Source organism: Equus quagga, chromosome 1 (genome assembly GCF_021613505.1).
Source record: "Equus quagga isolate Etosha38 chromosome 1, UCLA_HA_Equagga_1.0, whole genome shotgun sequence".
NCBI classification, from domain to species: Eukaryota; Metazoa; Chordata; class Mammalia; order Perissodactyla; family Equidae; genus Equus; species Equus quagga.
In genome coordinates, this window is record NC_060267.1 from 72,245,702 (window position 1) to 72,269,894 (window position 24,193).

The 24,193-nt window shown below is 39.9% G+C and overlaps 1 protein-coding gene across 2 annotated transcripts in view; it reads right to left on the reverse strand.

Annotated features, from left to right (window-relative positions):
- CTNNAL1 (catenin alpha like 1) overlaps nucleotides 1-24,193 on the reverse strand; it is a 58,816-nt gene that overhangs the window by 20,912 nt on the left and 13,711 nt on the right. The window contains exons 2-9 of one of the 2 annotated variants that reach the window (XM_046661822.1): nucleotides 21,564-21,753; nucleotides 15,454-15,641; nucleotides 13,739-13,858; nucleotides 11,234-11,323; nucleotides 10,033-10,203; nucleotides 6,899-7,099; nucleotides 4,412-4,498; nucleotides 1,089-1,247 (exon numbers count right to left, since the gene is read on the reverse strand). In XM_046661822.1, the coding sequence (XP_046517778.1) occupies nucleotides 1,089-1,247; nucleotides 4,412-4,498; nucleotides 6,899-7,099; nucleotides 10,033-10,203; nucleotides 11,234-11,323; nucleotides 13,739-13,858; nucleotides 15,454-15,641; nucleotides 21,564-21,753 (1,206 nt within the window). The remainder of the gene's footprint in view (nucleotides 1-1,088; nucleotides 1,248-4,411; nucleotides 4,499-6,898; nucleotides 7,100-10,032; nucleotides 10,204-11,233; nucleotides 11,324-13,738; nucleotides 13,859-15,453; nucleotides 15,642-21,563; nucleotides 21,754-24,193) is intronic. The other variant, XM_046661826.1, reaches the window with a different exon arrangement.

Below are 24,193 nucleotides of genomic sequence, written 5' to 3' on the forward strand. Positions count from 1 at the left end.
AGATTCGCCCTGAGCTAACATCTATGCCAGTCTACCTCTATTTTGTATGTGGGTTGCTGCCTCAGCATGGCCACCAACAAGTGGTGTAAGTCTGCGCCTGGGAACCAAATCCAGGCCACCGAAGTGGAGCACGCCGGACTTAACCACTAGGCCACAGGGCCAGCCCCAAGTATATGTCTTTTTTTCTAAAAGATGTCTGACATTTTCAACAGGTAGAAGGCTTATAATATCAAATAATAATTGGAATTATAACAAAAGTGGAAGGTGCAGCACCAGTAACACATAAGAGAGATTTGGGCAGGAGAGGTTCAGAAAAGGAATCTTTGCTGAGTATCTTCTCTTTGTCCCTCCATATCCACTCTCCTCCCTTCTCAAACCTGCTTTTTGCCGTGGGAGACTGACTGAATGAGGTCTACAGCTATGTTTGGCCAATGCGAAGCCCCACCAATAGACCAACGGGGATGAAGAAAGTAAGGGCCTTTCTTCTCACGCTCTTTCCCTGCAAGGTCGCTTTGGACTCTCTGTGTCTAGTCCTAAAATCACCTCTCAAGGTGGCTCTCTCAAAGACTCTATGCCCTTCCAGTTTTCACTAACCACTCACTCCCTCTGTTAATTTGGGCCTAGGAGTGGTACCAGCTTTGCTATCACTAACGCCAATTACTGCATACCCATGGTTTCCCCCACACCCCATCTATGCAATTGTCAATAGGTCCTTTACTAAACCCTCTTTAAATTATCCCAATGAGTGTGCCATCTCTTTCCTCCTGAGACCCCACAGATTCAGATAGAAACAAGGTCATACAATGGATCTCCATTGCTTTACTCCAATGTCTAATCTCTCTGAGACAATAAGGGCAAGAAGATTAAGAAGTGCATTTGTGGGTTCCAGCATTTGTTGTGGTTTTGTTTGAGAGGCCAGATTGTTGTAACAACAAAACAGATAAACATTTTATCTTTAAAATTCCAAAGGAGAGAGAAAAAAATGCTCATAGAAGTGAACCAAAAACTGCATTTGCATGAAGATGCTCTGATGCTAGCACAGCTGTCATTAAACTACAATTTCTTTAACAAGCAAACCTCTTACTCACCTCAACGAGCTGCTCTTTCTGTTCAGAGAGTTTGCAGGCATATTCAGCCAAACCTTCTAAATTTCCTTCTACTCCAGTAAGTTTTAATGCTTTTAGAACCACATGATCAGCATGGTATTTTAACAGATCTGCTACCAGCTGAGTTGCTGTACTATGAAGCTGCAGACGTCAGGGGTGAAGAGTCGTGAAAGAAAGACAACAAACAATAAGGCTTTGTGACCAAGCACCTTGCCAGCACTTTTAAAACGAAAGAGTAGCAACCTCAACGCAGCCCACTAGATCTGTTGAGGGGAAAATGGAAAGCTCCCTGTGGTAACAGCAGCCGTTGTGTGGCACTGGGGAGCTTGCCAGTTCTCCCAAAAGCAGGAGGGATACTGACATCTTTGAGTCCCCTGCTGGGAGCAGCAATGCTGTTTGTAGAAGACGAACTGGTCACCCAGTGCCAGAGCAGCCTGGTCCCTTTTCCATCCTACTATCAACCAGCTCCTTCCATACAGCTTCTCTCTTAAATAAATGCTTCTTAAAGAAATAACTCTTAAAGTCAGTGAGGAGTAGAACAGTGTTAAGAGTATGGTATCAGAGTACGTAAGAGGAAAATCAAATGGCAGTTCACGATCACTAATATGTTTTTTAACAGACTTTTGAAAAAGCCTCTGTGAGATTCAGTCAATCAGGCATTCAACACAGTTTGTTAAACACCTACATCATGGCAGGCACTGTACTCAAGGCTGGACACACACGACAAGTAGGACACAACCGCTTCCCTTCGCGGGGTTACAGTGTATCTATAGCTGCCATCCAGAGCTGTATTCTCTAACTCTTGGGTCACAAGAAAAATGATCGAGAAAAGAGTAACAAAAACCCCAAAGTTTTACTTGACTTTGGGTGGAACGGATTTTAAGCACAGCTCATTCTCTCTGGGCATCTTTGGGTACTATTAACTCCAAAATCTATTCTTCTCCTTATCTTGCCTTTTGTTGTTGTTTTTTTAATCATGTGACAGGTTACTTTGGGGTTCTCCAGAAAAGAGATCATTTTTAATAACACTGTCCTAAGGAAAATCTGACTTTGAATTAAGCCTATTCGAATGAAGTGATTCTTTTTTTCCTGGAAGTAATCCAATTTCAGTTCAAATTACAGGACTTTCTACAAAATCAACAATAGGGTAGTCCACATTCGTGCAATCAAGTGCGAACAATTAGAGTCAGAAACAAAGACATTAAAATGCATTTTCCTTTGGAAATAAAATGTACGTAAGAGTTTTAAAAGGTTTTGTTTAACCATCAGGGCCCTAGAGAATGCATAACGCCAGTACTTTATTTTACAGACGAGGAAACAGGTCGTTAGACACTGAGTGACCTGTCCAAGATCACGTACATCTTACAAATGGTTCTGGAGACAACTTATTAACAACCGTAAAGGAAGAAGGGTGAATAAACCCCAAGTTCCTGCTCTGTGCAGTGTACCAACAGCAGCTTTATAGACATTATCTTCCTTAATCCTTATAAAAATTCTTCTAGGCTGATGTTGTTGTACCCATTGCAAAGGTAAGGGGAATGAAGCTGTGGAGAGCCATTCAGCCTTTCGCCAGAGGATTTTATGCCCTATTGATAGTCATAGTTTTAACAACAGTTTAGTTAAAATTGAATAGGCTGAAAAAAAATGGGTAGGCTTTTTATAAACCATAGAAAACCATATCCTTCCATATTTGACAGGATGTTAAAAATGAAGGTTTCAATAGAGGTCAATACCAAGTAAGATGTGAAACAGATCACCCTGCATATAATTTACAAAAGAAACGTCCCAAACCAATTTCATTCTCCTGAGCCCTTGACCCGCTTCAAAAATATAAAAGAATAAAGAAATTAGAGATGAGGGAGGAGAGGTTTTTGTGAGGAGGATCTGTTTGGAGAGCTGATGGCGTCTACCCTGAGTCCCACCTGCAGACACACCCCCAAGTGGAGGGAACAACATGACATGGGAGTTGTAGTAAAGGCGGTTGGGGGAGGCGAGGCAACAAGAGAGCCTCTGTAGAACACGCCCAAGTACCCATGAGAGGAGAGTCAACTTGAAACATCTACTGAGCTGAGTGCATCTTGTAAGGGCGCCAGCCACCAAGAACTTCCCGCCTCCCCGCTTCCTCTCTTCTTTCCCTGTGCCACAACCTGGCAAAGATCTGGAACAGAAGCCAGACTAACAGGGGAAGAAGGGCCTGAAAAAGAGACAGGACACCTTTCGCAAAAGCCCCAGGTGGGGCTGGGGAAGTGGGAAACAGGGGAGAAGTCCTACAATGGGATGAATTTAAATACTAATGTATCGGAATGAACATTCTCATTTTCGAACTGAGATTGTTTCTTATGACCTAAAGCAGAGATTGGCAAATTTTTTCTGTAAAAGGTCAGAGAGTAACTATTTTAGGCTTTTCAGGTCGCACAGTCACTACTGCAAATACCCAACTCTGCTGTTGCAGTGAAAAAACAGCAGACGACATTTAAACAAACGGGCAGGACTGTGTCCCCAAAAACTTTACAAAAACAGACAGCCTGGTCATAGTTTGCAAACCCCAGACTTAAAGACCAATTACCTGAGAATGACCAAATAAGTCACGAGATGACCAAGTTTTCATTCAGGAAACAGGGAAATCTTCTCAACCGAAAGAATATTTTTAAAAACCAGCTTTATTAAGGTGTAATTTATATACAACAAAATGTACCAAGGGTACGATTTGATGAGTTCTGGCAGACATTTACACCCATGTAACCACCACCACAATCAATATTTACATTTCCTTTATCCCAAAAAGTTCCCCCATGCCCCTTTGTAGTAAATAGCCCCCAACTTCTGACCCCAGGCAGCCACTGACCTAGTTTCTGTCACTATAAATTAGTTTTGCCTTTTCTGGAATTTTTTCTAAATGGAATTATACATACACACACTCTTTTGTGTCTGACTTCTTTCACTCAGTGTAACATTTTGGCAATTCATCTATATTGTTACCTGTACTGATACTGTTCCTTTTTATGGCTGAATAGTATTTGGTATAGTTATACCAAAATTCATTTATCTAGACCCTTGTTGATGGAAATTTAGGTTGTTTCCAGTTTGGGGCTACTATAAATAAAGTTGCTAGGAACATTCTCATACAAGCTTTGAGGATAATGGCACTAATAAAATGGTGGTTTCAAAATAACTAGGTCAAAGGAAAACGTCTAAAACCATTTTCCAGGTACGTGGACATATTAACACTAATGTATATCGTACATACCACACAACATGAAAATTAGTAAAGGATTAAAAAAGGCCAGATTTCAAACTATACTTACTTCTTTCTTGAGTTCATTGAGGCTGTGACTGATTTTCAGGATACTGAGTTCCAGTTCTTCAGCGATGCTTTTCGTTTTCTTGCTTTGCTAAAAATTTTAAAAAGTATATATGAATGTTACCTCATTTTTTCATCTGGTTATTCCAATTTTATTTGAACTATAAATTATAACAAATGCATAATATCATTCTGTGAGCTATATGAAAAGCAGATTTAAAAAATTCACCTGTTTATGGTTAGAGTGAAAAATAGAATTTTAATTGTTTAGTTATATTTTTCTACTCTAACCATAAACAGGTGAGTCCTTTAAAATCTAATTTTCTTTAATAAAGTTATCATATCTAAAATGAATCTACTTTATCTAATCTATTTGGAATGCTCCATCCCTTCACTCTTAACCTAGTTAAAAATTAAAATCCTATTCATCTTCAAGTTCTTACATAAATGTCTCTTTCTCAAAAAGGCCGTCTCAGGTCACACAATCTAAATTAGACTCCCTTCTTACCCACTCTAATCTTTTTTCTAAATAATCATCCTAGCTTGCAATTACACATTTATTTTTTGATTTTCTTGTTTAAAATCTATCTTCCGGGCCAGCCTGGTGGCGCAGCGGTTAAGTTTGCATGTTCTGCTTCCGCGGCCCTGGGTTCACCAGTTCGAATCCCGGGTGCGGACATGGCACCATTTGGCAAGCCATGCTGTGGTAGGCGTCCCACATATAAAGTAGAGGAAGATGGGCATGGATGTTAGCTCAGGGCCAGTCTTCCTCAGCAAAAAGAGGAGGATTGCCGGCAGATGTTAGCTCAGGCCTAATCTTTCTCCAAAAAAAAAAAAAGTCTATCTTCCCCATTAGGCCTTGGAAAGCTCCATGAAGCTGAGATAACATTTATTTTGCTCACCACTGAATCCACAACACCTGGCACAGCAAACGGCAGGTAGAAGGTATTCAGCTCTTTGAATGCAGAAATCAAAGTTACATATCAACATCTTCATGAAGCCTTCTCTATTCCTCTCCCTAAACATAAATGCACCCTCCTTCCAACCCTCTCAACACATGGTCTGCGCCTTCTCTCAGGACACTTGCAAAACTGTCTGTACTTGCCTCACTCCTTCCCACATTTTTCTATACTGCAAAATTCTTGCAGGCAAAGATTTTATCTTATTCATCTTTAGATTTCCAGTGCCTGGCATATAGAAAGCATTCAGTAATGGCTGCTGAAATAAATGAATGACCAGTACATCTGGCATGCAGAATCAGAGATCTGAGTGTTGTGAATAATGTGAAAGGGGCTAATTTCACATTTAAGTATTGATAGAATCGGATTCCCAATACAGAGAGCACTTCCTCACAGAAACTCTTTATACTGAATCACGGACTTAAAATTCAACACTGAGGCAATCTATACTTCAGATTAGATATCACAGACAATTCAAACTAAATGCAAAATATTGCTTATATCCCTGATGCCACTCTACTCTGCATTAAGTTTCCCTGTTAATATGAGCATTTGCACAGTTGTGATACCAAGAAAACACCAGAAAAATCTGTGATTCAAATCTGCTCTTCGTAAGTCAATCTGTTTACAAGAGAGTAAACTGCTGCCTCGTTTGCTACACTCTTGGCCACACTCATCCTTCTCCTTCATCTTTACTGCCAAAGTTCTTGTTCATGATGTCCAGATTTGTTCCATCCATGCTATATGTTGTAAACCATGTCAACTACTTTTTTGACATACCCTAGTTCTAAGAAATAAATAAATGGTGCCAGAAATATGTATCAGGGCTCTGTCTCCCAATTTCTTAATCCACGCTCTATAAGAGACTGGGCACACGCTTCCTATGTTGTCCAGCTTCTGTCAGTCTTTACCACTCTCGCCCGAATAATCTCCCGTGTTTTAAGCAACCCAGCAGCCTATTTAAGGCTCTGTAAGTGGCTGCCCACCAATCTTAGACCAGGAATCCATGCGAGGGTGAAAAATCTTTTACCTGCCAGCTGGGTCTACCCTTGTCCTCACTGCATCTAGATCTCAATAAGTTTTCTAAATCGGTATGTCTGTAAATCAGCTGTCCTCAGAATTAAGAAGCGTGTACATCTCAATGGTTCCAACAGTAAAACTCAGGTCCCAAGAACCTCTAGGTAGGGGTCTACTCCTCTGCTCTTCACTCTGAAGAAGCATTCTGGGGAGGAATTTTCCAGAGGTGACTTTGGTGGAAGAGCGGGGACAACAGGGTGACCTAGTGATGGTAACAGTGGCACAGAACCCAGACTGGCCTGGATGAGAAACGACAGGCCTAGAAATGCTGAGTACCGTGAGTGCTGGATGGGAAAGGCACCTCGGCCGAGTAGGAGCGAAAACAGGGATGAGGCATCTTTGTCTCATTCTGGACCACATTCATACTCCCGGTGCTTATGTTAGCTTCCACCTGTCTCAAAACTTTGGGAAAAAGCTATTAGAGAAGATTTACTTCGATGAAAAACAGTCCTTACAGCTTGAATCCACACAGAAATTAACTGCTGCAGCTCCCTCCTCGCCTGAGTTGACAGTTCCAAGATGCGTTCCCTGTGCTCGTGGCTGGTATAGGCAGAATCTGTGAAGTCCTCTGTACGCTCCAAGATAACCTCCAACATCGCTGAAAGGTTCTCCTTTGACTGAAAATAAAGATTCTCCCGAAGAGTTTCAATATTCATCTAAGAACAAAAAGGACATACATCCATATGAATCAATATTCCCACCTAACCAAAATGGGCTATAATTTCTAATAGTGCTACAGAAGACACTAGCCATTTCTTTCCTGAAGGGCTGAGGGGAAATACAGCGTCCAGTCAAGACTATATTCTCCTCTAACCCAGAAGGACACATTACTCAAGAGCCACCAAGGGCCAGGCAGAGTTTCGTTCCTATAGTTGTTAATACAACATTCCTATAAGATCAGTGAATACTAAGGCAGAAAGAGCATTATCATGTAGCAACTGGTAGGAAAAATGAACCAGCCTCCAGGTAAAGGATCTGTATCTGAGAAAATGCCAACGCAAAGTCCTGGAAGCTGTTATAAACAAATATGAATGTGTTGAGCCCGGGCAGAAGGGTGCAGAGGGTGTGGAGTATGGATTGGAGTGAGAAAGGCATCGATTTTTCCTTCATTAATTCAACAAAACTCTCCTAGTCACCTAACTCATTTCCCTACATTTTCTCTTATGTCCCCAATAGCACCTACATGACCAAAATGTCCTCCACCAGTGGGCCTGTATAATCTTTCTAAAATCTAAACCTTTTGATATTGCCACCTCCAATTGGCTCCTTGCCACCTATAAAATCAAGCCCAAACTTCTACTACATGGCACAACATCCTCTAGGGTCTTATCTTTGCATCTCTTTCCAACAGTCTATCTCAGCCCCACCCAATACCAGGACAACCTTCCCCGTCAGCCACCCTGTGCTTCGAGTTCCCTGAATATGTGATGGACACACGTTCACTGCTGCAATCTCTCCTTCTCTCAGCTTTCTAAGATATGCCATGTCACCGCAACCTTCTTTAACTTCTAGCCCTTGAAATAGGTCACAGAAACAACTTGGGCCAAGAGGCAATAAGCAGTGATGATCATAATTGTGGTCACAATGAATGTGATGACAAGGATACATTTGTTTAGCACTTTAAAGTCCTTTTACAAACAATATTTCAAGTTAATCCTTACATATAACCACTTTATCATGCCCTGGAAAATACTAAGATTTGGAAAGGTCAAGAAGCTGTAGGGGGTGCTAGCTTCCCCTTCTGCTCTCGGCCCAAGCTGTCTCCAGTAATCATCCTAAGTAGACAGAATTATTTTTTAAGTTAGGAAAGAAAATGAATAAAAGCGAGGTATGGAATTATCAATGAAGATCTGAGAATTTGAGAATTTAAATAGAATTACAACATAAAAATCAGTCATGTTGACCACACACCGTTTATGTTAAGGTTTTTGATTTTCCCTTCGGAAAGAACATACATATGTTTTTAAACAACAACTTAGTAGAGTTTTTTTTTCTTTTGAAGGTCATTCATTTATATGGTTTATAAGATTTGTCCACATATTCACAGTATTGAATGCAGTAAAGTATCCAGTTTCCCTCTACGGATTATACTTTCCATCAGAAAAAAGGTAAGATGCCAAAAAGTAACCACTGACAGTAAGACTGAGGCTATTCGTGACAGCTCCGCGCTCCAGAACAACTGACTGTGAAAGGGTCAGCAGCGAGCGCAGCCGGCAGCGGCCACAGGTATAGCACTGCCCCTAGTCAGCCTGGAACCAGAAATGCAGGGTCAAGAGGCAAAAGGCCTGGCTCTAACCCTGTTTCCCTAATTATCCTTTGACAAGACATCATCTCCCTTTGCCTTTATAAAAAGAGAGGATTAGAAAAATAATCTCTAAGATCCCATTCAGCAATAAAAACTCTAAGAGAATGACTGGCCCTTGTAGCTTCTTTCCCCTCAGGAAGAGCTAGGTCCCGCAGCATATAAACAAACCCAGAGGTGTAAACTGAAAGGTCAGGGACTTTGGGATTAGAGAGTCCTGGTTCTCAAGAAGGGTTTCACCACTTATCAGCTTTCCTCCTCAAAAACATGGATATATTAGCCACCTAAAAGGGGAATTCGAGATTAAATGAGATAATATGTATTAAGAGCACAGTCCCTAAAAATAAATGTTCTTTCCATTACTTTGTTTGACCTAATGTTCCTTAGACCTTGACGCAATTAAAAGTTGAAGTGTAGTAAGATGAAAAGAACACCATCCCTGTCGTAGCCCTGTCTGAGAGGCGGGTTACCCTCAGCATATTGGATAACTTCTCAGGGCTCTGGTTTTCCCATCTGTCAGATGAGGGGGTTGTGCCAGAACATTTCCTTGGCCCTCCTGATTCATACACCACTCTTACCCAAAAAGCAGCTTCACCATCTCTCTGACTTCTGATGAGAAGGTCTTCCCTAAAATGGTGAGGATTCTGAGTCAGCCTGCCTAGTTTCAAATCTCAACTTTGGCACTTCCTAGCTGGCAAGTTACTTGACTTCTGTTTCTCAGTATCCTCAGCTATATAATGGGGATAATATAACAATAGTCCTTGTGAGGATTAAACCTATACATACATTTAAAGCACTCAGAACAGGGCTGGCACTGAGAAACCGCTAAATAAATGTTAGCATGCATTATTGCTTATTTTTAAATTTTAATTATCATTAATACTATTACTATAGTCTCAAAGTATCAGCCCCATAACACAGGGAAGAGCAAGAATGCCAACAGAAATGGTTTGCTGTCTGTCATCACCCATGGATGGCATGCACTGCTCAAAAGACTGTGAAGGGAACACCTTTCTAAACAGAGGACAGGAGGCTACAGCTAAACCATACAGCTAAACAGGGCCACAGCAGCTACTGTCACCCAAGACCAGTGTTCTTTGTACAAACGACACTAAGCCAAATGTTAGTGAACATTAAGTTTGTACATAGTGGCATTGTTTTAAAGAGAAATACCTGCTTTTGTGAAGCACCTATTCTAAAATATTACACAAAAATATGGATACTACATATAATGATGCTCCTTTGAAATGGAAAGAAAAAGTCAAAATATATTCTCTTTATTCTTACCTTGAATTCTTTAATTCCAGCGAAAATACTGATAGATGAATTGTCAGTCTCTCCATTTGGTTTGCAGTCGGTCACAATTTCAATTACCTTATCCAATGCCACTTTCATTCGGTCAAACACTCCTCCTTTATTTTTATGGGCTGATTCGCAGTGGGGATGCCTGAGACATGTCTTCGAAACCATTGAAGCTCTTTATTTTAAGATTTGACCCATATCATAATACACAAAATCTTACAGAGAACATGTCATGCTAATAAAAATGGTTCTTTACCAAAATCTCCTGGGTCCCTGGCTCACCCAGCTGCTTCTCCTCACTACAAGTGGAAGCAGGATGAGTAAAAAGCGATAGCAAGGTTAAGTGAAAAAGGCAGAGTGCAAAACTGTATCTTTATACTTCAATAATAAGTTTACTTAAAATATTGGGGGAAAAAACCCTTTACTTCACCACGATTAAAACTATTTTAAAATGTTGCCTTACATGTGCAAGAATTAAAAAAGAATGAGGAAAAATGAACAGATGATATATGACCGTAGATGCATCTTTGACTTTTAAAAAATGATGTAAATGAAAAACTACTCAAGGGCCTAGATATGAACAGAGCCTTCCTAGTGGGCTCCAGAGAACTCTGTTTTTGTGGCTTCCCTGATCTTAGCACAGAGTAAATATTATGAACAGGCAATTCTAAACACACTGCTAATGAGATGTTTACTAGTTCATTCTCGAATTGTACCAATTTGCTAGCAAACCGCTGTTTGGAATTATAGGCTCTTGACTGACAATTTGTTAGAAGTAGAATAAGGAATTAGAGGTATGAATTTACAGAATAAACAAACTAAGGGCTAGCTTAATACTCCACTGTTACTTAATAGATTCTAACTTGCCCAGCTTTTTCTAGAGCACATGTGCTGGCTTCCCAGCAAGACTGGCAAAACTCTGCAGACAGTGACCATGAGCGACAGGCCTCGAGTCATAACACCTAATAAGCCATCTTTTGCTTAGCTGCTCGATCAAAGCTGACTCGTAGGTAAATTGCTGTTTGGAGTTGGGGAAGGAAGTTATTAGCACTCTTATTAAAGAATAACTAAGATTTGACTATTGTAGACTAGATTCCAATTTATCACTTTGGTCTTTTAAAAAATGTAAAATATCTAAGTTAGATGTATTTAAAATTAATTTATAATAGCAAAAATTTTTTTTTACCTTGGAAGCTGTGAGAAGCATCATTGTACACTTTTCAAGAACTGCCCTAGCCGCTGCCATTTTTGCCTTTTTCTTTTCATCTTTCAAATCCTAAAAATGAAATAAAATCACTGAGCAGTCTAGGATCATGTAAACAATCCAATTTCTTGAAAAATCATTTACTCGACAATTAGGTAACGTTAAAAAAGTGACAAAACAAAAAAAAACAGAATAAAGTTTTATAAAACGTCACTGCTTCAATTTAAATACATCAACACAATACAGTAGAAAGAAACAGCTGCCCTTATTAAGGGCAGTAGAGCCAGGAAATGAGACCTACATTCTTGTGCCCCCGTGGACACACTCCACTCCTAAACAGGAACCACCATCCTACACTTTACTTAATTAAAAGTGACTTATTTGTTGAGCATCTATGGGCTATTATTTCCTTCAAAATAGATGATTAGAAGTCAACTCTTTCCGGCACCGTGTCTGATTAAGCCCATCTAATTATTCAGCTTATTCATCTCAATGTGAAGTCTGTCCTAAACTTAACCAATATGCTGCTCTGTAATGTTCTTGAGATGTGTCTTGGGTATACAATTTTCCCCAACTAGATTATGCACTCTGAGGCACACGCTGTGTTTTGCATTTTTTTTCTTTTGGTTGTTCTTAACAGAGCCCTTGACAGAATGTGTACGATCACAGAAGGTGCCTGAATAGTGCTGACCTATCCAGAATCAAATGCTCTCATAATAATTTGGTTATGACTACCTAAACCAGAGGTCAACAAACATTTTCAATAAAAATCCAGAAAATAAATTTTTTAGGTCTTCTTGGCCATACAGTCTCTGTCAAAACTGCTTAATTCTGCCACTGCAGTGTGAGAGCCGCCCTAGACAATACATAGACAAATGAACATGGCTGAGTTCCAATAAAAGTTTACTTTCGGCCACTGAAATTTGAATTACATCAAATTTTTACCTGTCACATTAGTCTTTTTTCATTTGTGAGTTGAGTGAAAAGCCCTTTCTAACAAATAACAAACATCTAAAGTTTGAGAACGATTTGCCTTTTATTTGTTTTAGTAAATTAGAGTCAATTCAAAGTTATCCTTAAAATAATACCACTCTCACTCACTGGCATCCCAATATTGCTTTCTTTAGTAGGAAAGAAAAAAACAGTTACATCCAGTACGTGGGACACTGCATAGAACCCAAAAGCTAATTCAGGTCACAAGATCATATCCCACGGGACTGTATTCTACCAGTGAATATCACCCACCACGAATACCTATCAAAAATAAAGGTTGAGGTCACTTCTAAAATTTCCACCCATTCTTCTCATCTTTAATGTACTGGACAGGACTTCTTGCAAAACAACCTGTGAGTCTTACTGACAACACATCAAGTGTATACGCCATACATAATACTTACAAGCCATACATGACACCATATATTATATGGTGATAGCAAGTGATTGAAAAAGATGGCAATCTGTTAGAGGGCTGGTCCAGAGGACAAAACAGAGGTCTCCATAAAACCCAGATGGTCCAAGAAGGACTAAGTACCAAGTACCAAGAAGCATCACAATCTAGCCTGCCACTTCCCAGGCCAATACCCATCTTCCAACTCCAGCTGCAACCAGGAAAGTTTATGCCCAAAATTATAGTCTATGGGACTATACCAAATCATCTCAAGAAAATGTCAATTATTATATATCTAAACTGCTGACAAGATGGACTCATACAGAAGTACCCCAACAAGAAAAAGTCAATCATGGATAAAATATGGTGTTACACCTCCCTAAATTTAGGAGCTTAGAGTCTGAATTGGGGAACAAACCTAAAAAGAACTAATATCATGGTGTAGTTTGAAATCTATAGGCTTTAGAATCAGACATAACTGAGTTCAATCCGCTAGAAGAGTGACCTTGGGAAAGTTTATTATCCTCTCAGGGTCAGTTTCCTCATGAGTAAAACAGTAATAACAATACCTCCTTTATAGGGATGTTTTAAGAATTAAATGAGATCATGTATATTAAGTACCTGACACACAGCCAATGCAAATAAATAATGGTTTGAGTTATTGCTATTAATCTAATGTAGAATAATTACAGGAACATATAACAAAATAATTATAACAAATTACAGAAAGAATAATAACAGAGATACACAACAAAATACTACAAGAATACATATGATGACTCAATTTATTTGCCCAAGCCCTGGTAGAAGAGTCAAATGAAAAGTTTCATAGAAAAGGAAGCACTTGAGTTGACCCTTGAAGGCAAAATATGGCCTTTCCCAGTGTATGAGGTGGGAACATATTTAACTATTATGTGTGTGTTCAAAAAAGACATACAGATTTACTGACTTTATCCTGGCTTATTTATGAAAGGCTTTCAAGACCAAGCCTATAGATTTAATAAGCAAAGAAATCAACTCAAACAATCACAAAGATCACGCCTCCATCCAAATTGAAAAGTGCATGTATCTGAAGATTTTTAAATGTGGTCAATACATACGTTTTGTCTATCTCCAGTTAGATGTGCAAACTCCACCATTTCATTTCCGAACTGACTGAATATTTGGACAAACTCTTGAAAGCTATTCACTTTCTCTAGTCTTTCCATAGTTGCAAGAACCTGCAAAACAGAGAATATTTTATTATCAGGTGTAGATATGAAAGAGACTGAGATGTCAAGGCTAAGTAGAGAGCGGGAAAATAGAGAAATTCTCAATTCTAGGAGAAAGTTGAGGAAGAGTCAGAGAAGACAGAGAAGGAGGGGCTCAGAGAAGGAGAAGCAGATTCAGAGGTTCGAATCCTCTAGGCAATGATTGCTTTCAGACAGCAGACTTGGGCTTAGCTGAAAATTAACAGGAAAAAGAGTCAAAGAAAGGACTAAATACACAAGAGGTCATTTACGTAGCAAAGTTTGGAGAAGGTGGGAATGGGCAAGACTAAAGTAATAAAATCTTCAGAGAACTAGGAAGGGGGTAAGGACAAAAGATGAAAGCTTTAAGGTTCAGTGAACCAGAATTGGGGGAACTCCATTCTTCTCAGGAAAGGGGAAGGAAGGTCACCCGCAGAGTGAGGAGTGGAAAGGGAGGTCTGGGACTTCAAGAGCAGGAAAACAGTCTGGGTCAGTCAGGAGTTGCCAAGCAGCTTTGGGCAGCCAGGGGTGAAGAGAGAGTGTGACCCAGTAGCAGAGCCAATAGGCAACGTTATGTGTTTTCTTGACATTAGAAATAAAGTAAATAGATGTGAAACATATTTTCAAATACTTTTCTCTAAAATAACAGCACGGGATTAGTTTTAGTCAGACCAAGACAGGTAAAGAAAACACAGATATCCTGTGTTTACTTATTTTTAATGAGGATATGATGGATATTTGGCGTGTTAATCTGCCCTGGCAGCTCAGGAAGTCCAGGCAACGAAGAGAGAGAAGGCAGACTGCCACCACCAAGCAGAAGGTCCTTCTTTCAGAGAGGAAGCTTTCCCCTATTCCTCTAGCACTGTGCGATCCACCTCTCCAATTTCTTTCTCAAAACTTACACTTTGCAATTCACTCAACACTCGTCAGGTAGGTTTTTCCTCAAGCCCTACTGGGACAATCCTTCCCTGGCTGGTGGCCCCCTTCCTTGCCTAGGATATTCTCCAGGGAGAGAAGTGATTGTTCACGCCCTGGCTTCCCAGATGACTGAGGAGCATAACGTTGTCTGAGAGACTATAAGAGTTCTAGACTGGGAGAGTTTAATTCCAATCTCTAAGTTCTGTGATTATTCAGTAATATTTAGGGACTCCGCGTGCAGAAATTTTGTGGCATGGATAACTGTGGTTTCAGAAGATTGAATTTTTTCTTAAGCTTATAAAGTATTACTCTCTGACTTAGGAAAAATAAGATACTGAGGAATTCCATATTTTTATCAAGTAGGTTTCTACTACATACATTGTCGTGGCACTTGGCTTTTCTTCCCAAATTTGTACACATGAAAAGCTTTCACCAATAAGCCTCAACAAGTAGAAAACGGTTTTCTGAGAAAACTTTTTGCATTCAAAAGTTTAGGCCCAGTACACACACTATTTAGGAATTACAGGTACAGAAGAAATATCATTTTAAGCTACAAAGTTATAAACGCTAAAAACAAGCACTGCCAAATTGCCTACAATTAACTTAAAAAAACACTTTTAAAACAAGCCTGAAAGACACAAGTATAGAAACACCAGAAAGGCAAGTACCTTATTTCTTGATGTTATTATTTGCTTAATGACCACTCGGTCTGCCAGCAACAACACTTTCGTCACCGAGGAAAGAAGTAATCTTGCAGCCTTTATAACTCCTGTCTTGTCCGTAAAAATTGTGATCTGGCCATCAGATTCTGGATGGTTCAAACTGCTGACATCTGTCAGCGCCGCAATTGTTTCTCCTAAAGAAAGGCAAGAGGGAAAAGTTAAATTGGGAGGAAGCCACAAATTCTAATCCAGACTTGTCTCTAATCTTCAAGGTTACGTGCTCAGTGAGTGGAAACTCGGCTTCAGAGTCTTCCTTCAGGAACAAGAAACAGATTATCCTTGATGAGGGCGAGGATTATCACATGAGGCTCTCTAGTGAGAAAATAATAGCATATGCTTAAGAGCTGTGACAAATTTTTGTGTTCACCAAGTTCAAAAAACATTCTAACTTTTGTCTCCAGTGGAATGGTTAACCATGTGATCTAAAAAGCCTCCTGCTCCACAGGAAAGTAAGAGAAATCTCAGGAGCCAATAAGCAAAGAAGAATCTAAAAGCAGAGTAGTAAGCAGCTGCTAAGGCTTTGGCTAAGGGGGAGGGGGTGGAGGGAAGAGGGGGAATATGGGGGATATTGGTTAGGGTTTTATAGACACCCAGGGAGAGAAAACCGAGTGGGAGGCATCCTCAGTGAAAAGGGGGCCTCGAAGAATAAGTCGTAGGTGAAGGGAAGCAGTTTCATCTGCTGGTCAGCCTGGTTCTGGCGGGAAAACAGAAGAAAAGCAAAGCCTGCCTGCTGAGAGGCTTGACTTCGAGTGATGCCAGCATGAACCGAATGGACTCCCCACCCTCTAGAAAAGGTCTTTCTTCACTGTGGCTATCCAAACCTTCTGATTTCGGTAACAGCAATTACCCATCAATGAAGCAACATAAATATTTGTTCTCCACGAAAATGAAACCAGGCTGTAATTCTTTCCCAACCTTACTGTTTCACTTAACAAGATTAAGAAAATAAACGTTTCATCATCTTGTAATGCTCAAGATCATTTTTTAAGTCCTAAATAAACCTGGGTGCATAATGGACTGATTTTCTCATAAAAGCCCTCTAGTCAATACTATTACATATACCCAACAGTGTGTGAGGCCATAGAGTGAAAGGATCTGAATATTAACAGACAGACCACAGGGTGTAACATAATGAAGTCAAAACTTAGGAAGATCAGTCTGGTGGAAGCATAGAAAACGGACTGGAAAGGAGAGACAAAAAGCCAGGCTACTAATCAGGCAGCTATTTCAATTGTGGGTATGAGGTAGTAAGGATCTTGCCAAGTAAAATCCTAGTAAGGATGGTAGCCATAGGAATATAAAAAAGATGATTTGAGAGATACTGAGGAAAGAAAACATAAAATCAGTACCTGAAGAGTGATTAGAAGGAACGGAAAAGTAAAAAAAATGGCTTCGAGGTTGCGAACCTAAGTCACTTAAAAAAATCAGAAGGGCATGGAGAGACAGATGATAAATTTGGTTTCTGACAACAGGAATTTGAAACCACACAGGAAAACCCAAAAGATAAGCCACTAGATATGGACCGGTTACGTATCACGGCAATAGCAGCTTTACTAACAGATGAAGTCTGTGTTAGCCAGCCTCCAAGATGGCTTCCAACGATCCCTCCTTCCCGGTATTTACACCCTTGTGTTGTTTCCTCATCATACCAGGGTTGGTATGGCAGAAGTGATGGTATGTCACTTCTGAAATTAGGTTATTAAAGACACTGAGGTAGCCGGTTTGGTTGCTCTCTCTCTCTCTGAGGGAAGCCAGCTACATTGTAAGCAGCCATTACTACAGAGAGGCATGCATGGGGAGAAACTGAGGCCTCTGGCCAACAGCCAGCAAAGAAGTGAAGCCTGCCAACAACCAAGAAAACGAGCTTGAAAGCAGATCCTGTAGTCTGGTCAAGGCTTCAGATGAATGGAGGACCAGTCAATACTCTGAGTGCCATCTCATGAGAGACACTGACCCAGAACCAGCCAGTTAAGCCACATCCTGATTCCTGACCCTCAGAAACTCGGTGAGGTAATAAATGTTTATGATTTTAAGTTGTTAAGTTTGGGCTTATTTGTCACACAGCAATAGGTAACTAATACAAAGTTTATATAGCAAAATATACAGAGACAAAAAGAGTTTAGATTTAAACCTTAATGCACACAGAAAGGGGCAGTAGGAAAAGTATCAGTTTGCAACAGCTGAAAGGATAGAAATGTTTCCTCTGTACCTCTGGAAAATGTTACTTTTTCCTGTAGCTCTCAATCACCAAAGCTATTACATATGAGCCTGCACATACGGCATTATTTAACCTTTCTTTTTTCTGACTAAACCGCAAGAACTAAACTCATAAGTACGTGGGATGGTAACATTTGGTTGGCTCCACCAACATGGTCAAATGGTTCCTTAACATTATAAACTTGTTCAAAGTGTAGACCGTTCAGAAATTAGCTCTCTGAAAAAGTCACAAAGCTGTTTTATAGCTTCCTGTCATTTATAGCACTTCTTGTCATTTTTAACTTGTTATATGTAACTAGTTAGTGTTGTGTCTTAATGCAAAAACCCAAAATCATTCAAAAACAAATATTTATTGAGTACTGAGCTCCCATATAAAATATAAAACCTGACTAGTAGCCAAGTAAAAAGTAAAAACACAGTGAGGGGTGGATGAAATGAGTGAAGTCAAAAGGTACAAACTTTCGATTATAAAATAAATAAGTCCTGGGGATGTAACATACAACACGGTGACTATAGTTAATACTACTGTATTGCATATTTGAAAGTTGCTGAGAGTACATTTTAAAAGTCCTCATCACAAGAAAAAAAAATTATAACTATGTATGATGACAATGTTAACTACATTTATTGTGGCGATAATTTTGCAATATATACAAATATCCAATCATTATGTTGTACACCTGAAACTAACATAATGTAGTGTGTCAATTATACCTCAAAAAAAAAAAAAAGAAAGTAAAAAGACAATGCAGAGTTCAACACAGGGAAAGATATGTAAAAAACTAATAATTATAATGACAATATTTACTGAGCACTTTCTATATGCCAAATGCATTACATCAAAACACTTCTATAAACACTAACATTATCCCCATTTTATAGATGAGAAAACTGAGGTATGAAAAGTTTAATAGCTTGCTCAGTATCACACTGCCAGAGAATGGCAGAGTTGGGCCTGAAATCCAGGCAGTGTGACTCCAAAGCCCCAGTTCACGATCACTATTTTATGTTGTTTTCCTCCAGTGAATTCTAAGCTGTCCAGAGGAGAAAACGATTGCTATGGGTTCAGAGGGCTAGAAACACTTCAGCAGTGATTTAAGTTAATTCTTAAATTTGCACATATTAAGAGAAAATAGGGCTTCCAGATCATACAACTCCAGGAGGCACCATTCTCATTCTCTTCCCTGAGCGATTATAAGGAGCCATTCTCAAGAAAGGAAAGGGCACTTCATGTGGGAAGAGACAACATGTGGAGCCCATGACATCAGGCTTCAGAAAGACTCCTCTGTGGAGCTGCCTGGGCTCACGGCACACGCAGAGCACCACAGTTACTGGAGCTCAGCTCCGCAGACCACAGCCTCTTCTCTCACCCAACCCGAGCACGGTGCGTGCTACAAAGCCAATAAGGTGAGTAGGATTCAGGTTGCCCTTTCATTTATAAACCTCTACTCTTGCTTTAATTAAGGGCTGCTATAAGAAACAATAATGTGAAGAATATCTCTACATTTTCTGTTGAGTTGTCCACTGCATTATGTAATGTCTGTTGTATAAGTGCCCACACAATAATTTAGCGCCAGGAAAAAAGTCACTCTCCTTTTGACAAGCTGGCTTGTTTCCTTTCAACAAACAATGAGAATTACATAACCCTTTCTTTCCCACATTTTTGTCTTGCCTTCCAGGAAATACAAAGATAAATTTTATGATTAATTAGAGTAACAATGTTGGCTGAAGTTTCCAGTGTATCTATTTTCATCTCCTATTTTAATGGGTTTCTTGAACATATCTTCTATTGTAAGCTGTTTCAAATCCTTTTAAAAACGTAGGCAAAATATAAATTATGAATAGAATAAGGCCATCCCCCCGTCCCCACATCAAATCCATTCTCTATCCCAGTGAGCGGCTAAAACCCAAGAGTCAATCCAGAATGCTCCCTTTCCTTTAATCAATAACCCATTTCTATCTATTTAACCACCTTAATGAGTATTTTATGTCCTCTGCCTACTCTTTATATCACTATGACACTGGCTTGGTTTAGCCTGGCTTATTGTAAAAGCTTCCATACTAATCTCCCTGCCTTTAGTTTCAACTCTCTCTCAATCAACCCTCATTCATTCATTTCCTCCATACTGCCAGAAAGATTTCTAACACAAAACTATATTTCTTTCATCCAGCTCAGAATTCCTCAATCTATCACCTATAGAATAACACTGGGGTCATTCATATAACCTACAGGACCGCAAGTGATCTGCTTGGCCCCTCTGTATTTACTTGGCCTTATCTTACCCACTCCCTTCCTCCCACGATGACTCTCCAAAAACACCTGCTCCTCTCTCAGCGTCGCCTATCTCAGTAAATAGCACCACGATTTACCCAGCTGTTCATACTCCAAACCCTGGAATTACCCGCGACTCTTCTTTCTGTCACATGCTGCATCCAAACTATCAGCAAATCCTGCCAGCTCCACCTTGACAATATATCCACACGCATGTGCTTTTCACCACCTCAAATGCTATCACCTAGTCTAAGTCACCATCATCTGTCACCTGGGCCACTGCAACAACCTCCTAACTGGTCTCTCTGATTTCACCCCTACACCTCCTAAAATCTAGTCTCCACACAGGAGCCACCAGCGATCCTTTCAAAACATAAATGAGATTACATTACCACCCTGCAAAAAAACCTTCCACTAGCCCCACAGCACACTTAGAACACAGAGCAAAGTCCTGCCATTGCCCAGAAGGCCAGACCTGTTCTCACTCTTCTCCTTGCCAGGAATGCCCCTCCCCTCGACATTCACATGGCTCTCATTTCACTGCAGTCTCTGCTCCAATGTTACTTCCTTAGAGGGACTTCCTTACCCTCTATCTCAGTAGTTCTCAACTAGGGGCCGTTTTTGACCCTTCAAAGGACATTTAGCAATATATGGAGACATTTTTGGTTGTCACAATGGGGAAGAAGGGATCCACTGGCATCTAATAGGTAGAAGCTAGGGATTCTGCTAAACACTCTACCATGCACAGGACAGCGCCCACCCCCAACAAAGAATTATCAACAAACAATTATCCAGCTCAAAATGTCAATGGCATTGCAGTTGAGAAACCCTGCCCTCTCTAAAATATACCTCCACTGGTCTCTTAACCCTTCTCTACTTTGTTATTTTCTCCATGACAACTATCACTAGCTGACATTGTATATTTATTTATTCATTGTTTATGATCTCACTCACTAGAGTGGGTTATAGCTCCCTCACTAGAATGCAAGCTCCTTGAGGGCAGACTTCCACTGACTTGTACATGGCTATATCCTCATGGCTTAGAGCCAGCACTCTAAATATTTATTTAAAGAATAAATGGATAAATGATAGTTCAACAAAGCTGAACTATTTGTATCCATTAAAACACCCCAGGTTCTCTCAGGCTTCTGTGCTACAGAGAATTGTGGATCATCATGAAATTTGCGGTCACTATGATTTGTCTGCAGTAGAGTACAGGCGCATGCTAATTTTTATTTCCATTTCCAACATGGTGGCAACGTAGGCTAATGTGCACCCCAATGGCAGAGTCCAACCCTCACACTCCTCTCTCTCACATTTCAATGGCAAATGGGAAAAATGGTAATATACCACCCTGCCCGGTGACAGAGTTCGATGTTTCAGGTTTAGGACTTGAGCAGAGAGAAGTTCAATATTCCTAGAAGCTAATCCTGGCCTTTCATGTCCCAGGCATCTGTAATCACAAGGCTAAAGCACAGTACACATCTCTACTTAAAATAATAATTTTTCATCATATCCAAAGCAACAAAATTAGTATAAATAGGCTTCAATCTCAATATCCACATACCTGCTTGCTTAGCTTCAATACAGGCAATATTTATTTCTTCTTTCAAATCCCAGTTTTCATTGGCTATAGCTTCCCCTACTTTAACAAATCTTCCAACTGCCAAGTTGACGGCTTGTCCCACACGCTGAATGGCTTGCAGAGTTTTATCAGACTTTTTGGTATTATCTTTATGATTAATAAGTGTGGTGATCTGAAAATAAAAGATAAAAACAACTTGCTTAAATTTTATCTTAATACCTTAAAAAAAAAAAACTATCAGAAAAGCCAAAGAAATTAAGCCTGGCACACTGAACCAGCCTAACAGACTAAATTGATAGTTCTAATGCTTCAACCCAGAGACAAGCAGCAAAGCATCCTGCATCCCTCCTCAGGACAATGTTTCCATGGTAACAATTCCAAGCGTACCTGAGGGCAGTTATCTGGGGCACACAGTTCCAGAAGCCCTCCAGATATTTCAATAAATCTTAAAGACAGGAGAAAAGCAGGACTGGATGGATTATTACATTCACAGAATCCGCAGAAAACCAAAGCACTTTGGGTCTAATTTCCTCTACTATGACTCAAGCAGCTGTGAGAGCAGAGACAGCATCTTCTTCACCTTGCATTCCGCTCCATTGCCTAGCACAGTGCAAGGGCTGCACAGAATGGTACGTGTGCCATATATGTTTACTGAATTAACTAGATCCTTCAGAATGACCGTTTTAATCTGTTCTATATTTCTCTAAGTTTTGTTGTACACTCAAAGTAAATGAAATACCAACAGTTTTAACACTTGGTTCCAGGCCCTGAAATAAAATACAAAAGGTGACAAGTTAAGCTGGTTGAAACAAACATAAATCTTCAAAATATCTTAGAAAATTAGTACATAAAGTTTGCTGACATAAAAAACTATTTAAAGAATGTTACATCAAAAATACAGATCTCACATAGTACATGTCCACTGAGTATAACTTTAAAATTATTTATATGAGTATATTAACAAAGACTAAAATAGAGAATTAAGAGCAAAGGAATCACTCTGAGCAACTCGATGTGCCAGCACTTTATATGTTATGGTATTAATAGTTTAGAATCAGGAAGGCCTGGGTTTGAGTCTTGGCTCTGCCATTACTAGCTAAATGACCGAGGAAATTTACTTTCTCTCTCTCAATTCCCTCATCTATAGTATTGCTTCTCAAATTCTGAATATTTCCTAGATGCCACATCCTGAGTACGCATCAGTGAACGAGACTAACACAATCCTGACCCCATTTGGTTCACAGTCTAGTAGAATAACAATAACTCGATTACACAAAATATATTTGTTGCACACCTATCACACGCCAAATAGAATTCTAGGCGATGATGAAACAGCAATGCACAAGAAAGAAAAGGCCCACGCTCTCATGGAGATTACACTCTAGTAGAAGGGAGATACAATAATCACAAAAATAGGTAAGTAAAAAATTTTTTAACATAAATGCTATGCAAAGTATTAAAATAGGGTAATGTGATAGAAAGTATGTGTAGAGACCTGAGATTAGTTGATCTTCCTTCTATGAGGAAATCATATTTAAGCTGAAATCTAAATGATATCAAGTAGCCAGGATGGCCAACATCAGGGGACGAAGCATTTTAGAGAGAAGAAATAACTGTTAAAAAAAAAAAAAAAAAAGAGGGGGATGGGGTGGAGGGTCCCTTAGGGATGAGCCTGTCCTGTTCAAGGAATGAGGTAAGGCCAGAAGTGGCTAAAGAACAGTGGGTAAGAGGGCAAGTGCAACACTGATACCCAACAGGTGGGCAGGGGCCAGCCACATAAGGCTGCGAATTGGAGTAAAGAGTTTGTATTTTATTCTAAGTGTGTCAGGAAGCCACCGAAGGGTTTTTAAGCAGGAAAGTGGTATAATCTCTGTAGTGGTTTTAAAATGTGCCCCCAAATTCTTTGATATTTCTCCTTTCAAGAGGTGGAGCCTCATTTCTCTCCCCTTAAGTGTGGGCTAAATTTAGTGATTCATTTCTAATAAACAGAAGAAAGTGGAAGCAATAGTGTACTTCTGAGGGTAGGTCATAAGACATGTTGTGACTTCCATCTCACTCTCTCTCTCTGGGATCAATCCCTGGGGGAGAAAACCAGATACCATATTGTGGAGGACACTCAAGCAACCCTATGGAGAGTCCCACATGGTAAGAAACTGAGGCCTCTGGCCAAATGAAAGTGAAGAACCAAGGCTCCCTGCAAACAGCCAGATGAGTGAACCTGGGAACAGATTCTCCAGCCCCAGCCAAGCCTTTGCATTACTATGGGCTCAGCCAACATCTGGATTTAAATCTTATGAAAGAGCTTAATCCAGAATCACCAGTGAAATCACTCCAGAATTCTTGACCCAAAGAAACCATGAGATGATAAACGTTTATTGTTTTACGGCACTAAATTTGGGGTCATTTGTTATTAATAGATAATTAACACATATTTTGGTACCTGGAACTGGGGCAGTGCTGTAACAAAATGTAGAATGTGGGAGGAGCTTTGCAGTTGAGCAGTGGGAGCTGAAAAGATTTTGAGCAGTTAAGAAAAGCTAGAAGAGAGGTGAAAAAACTTTGTAGAAGCATGATGACCATTGAGGAGGCTACAGGTGAAAAAATCTTATTGG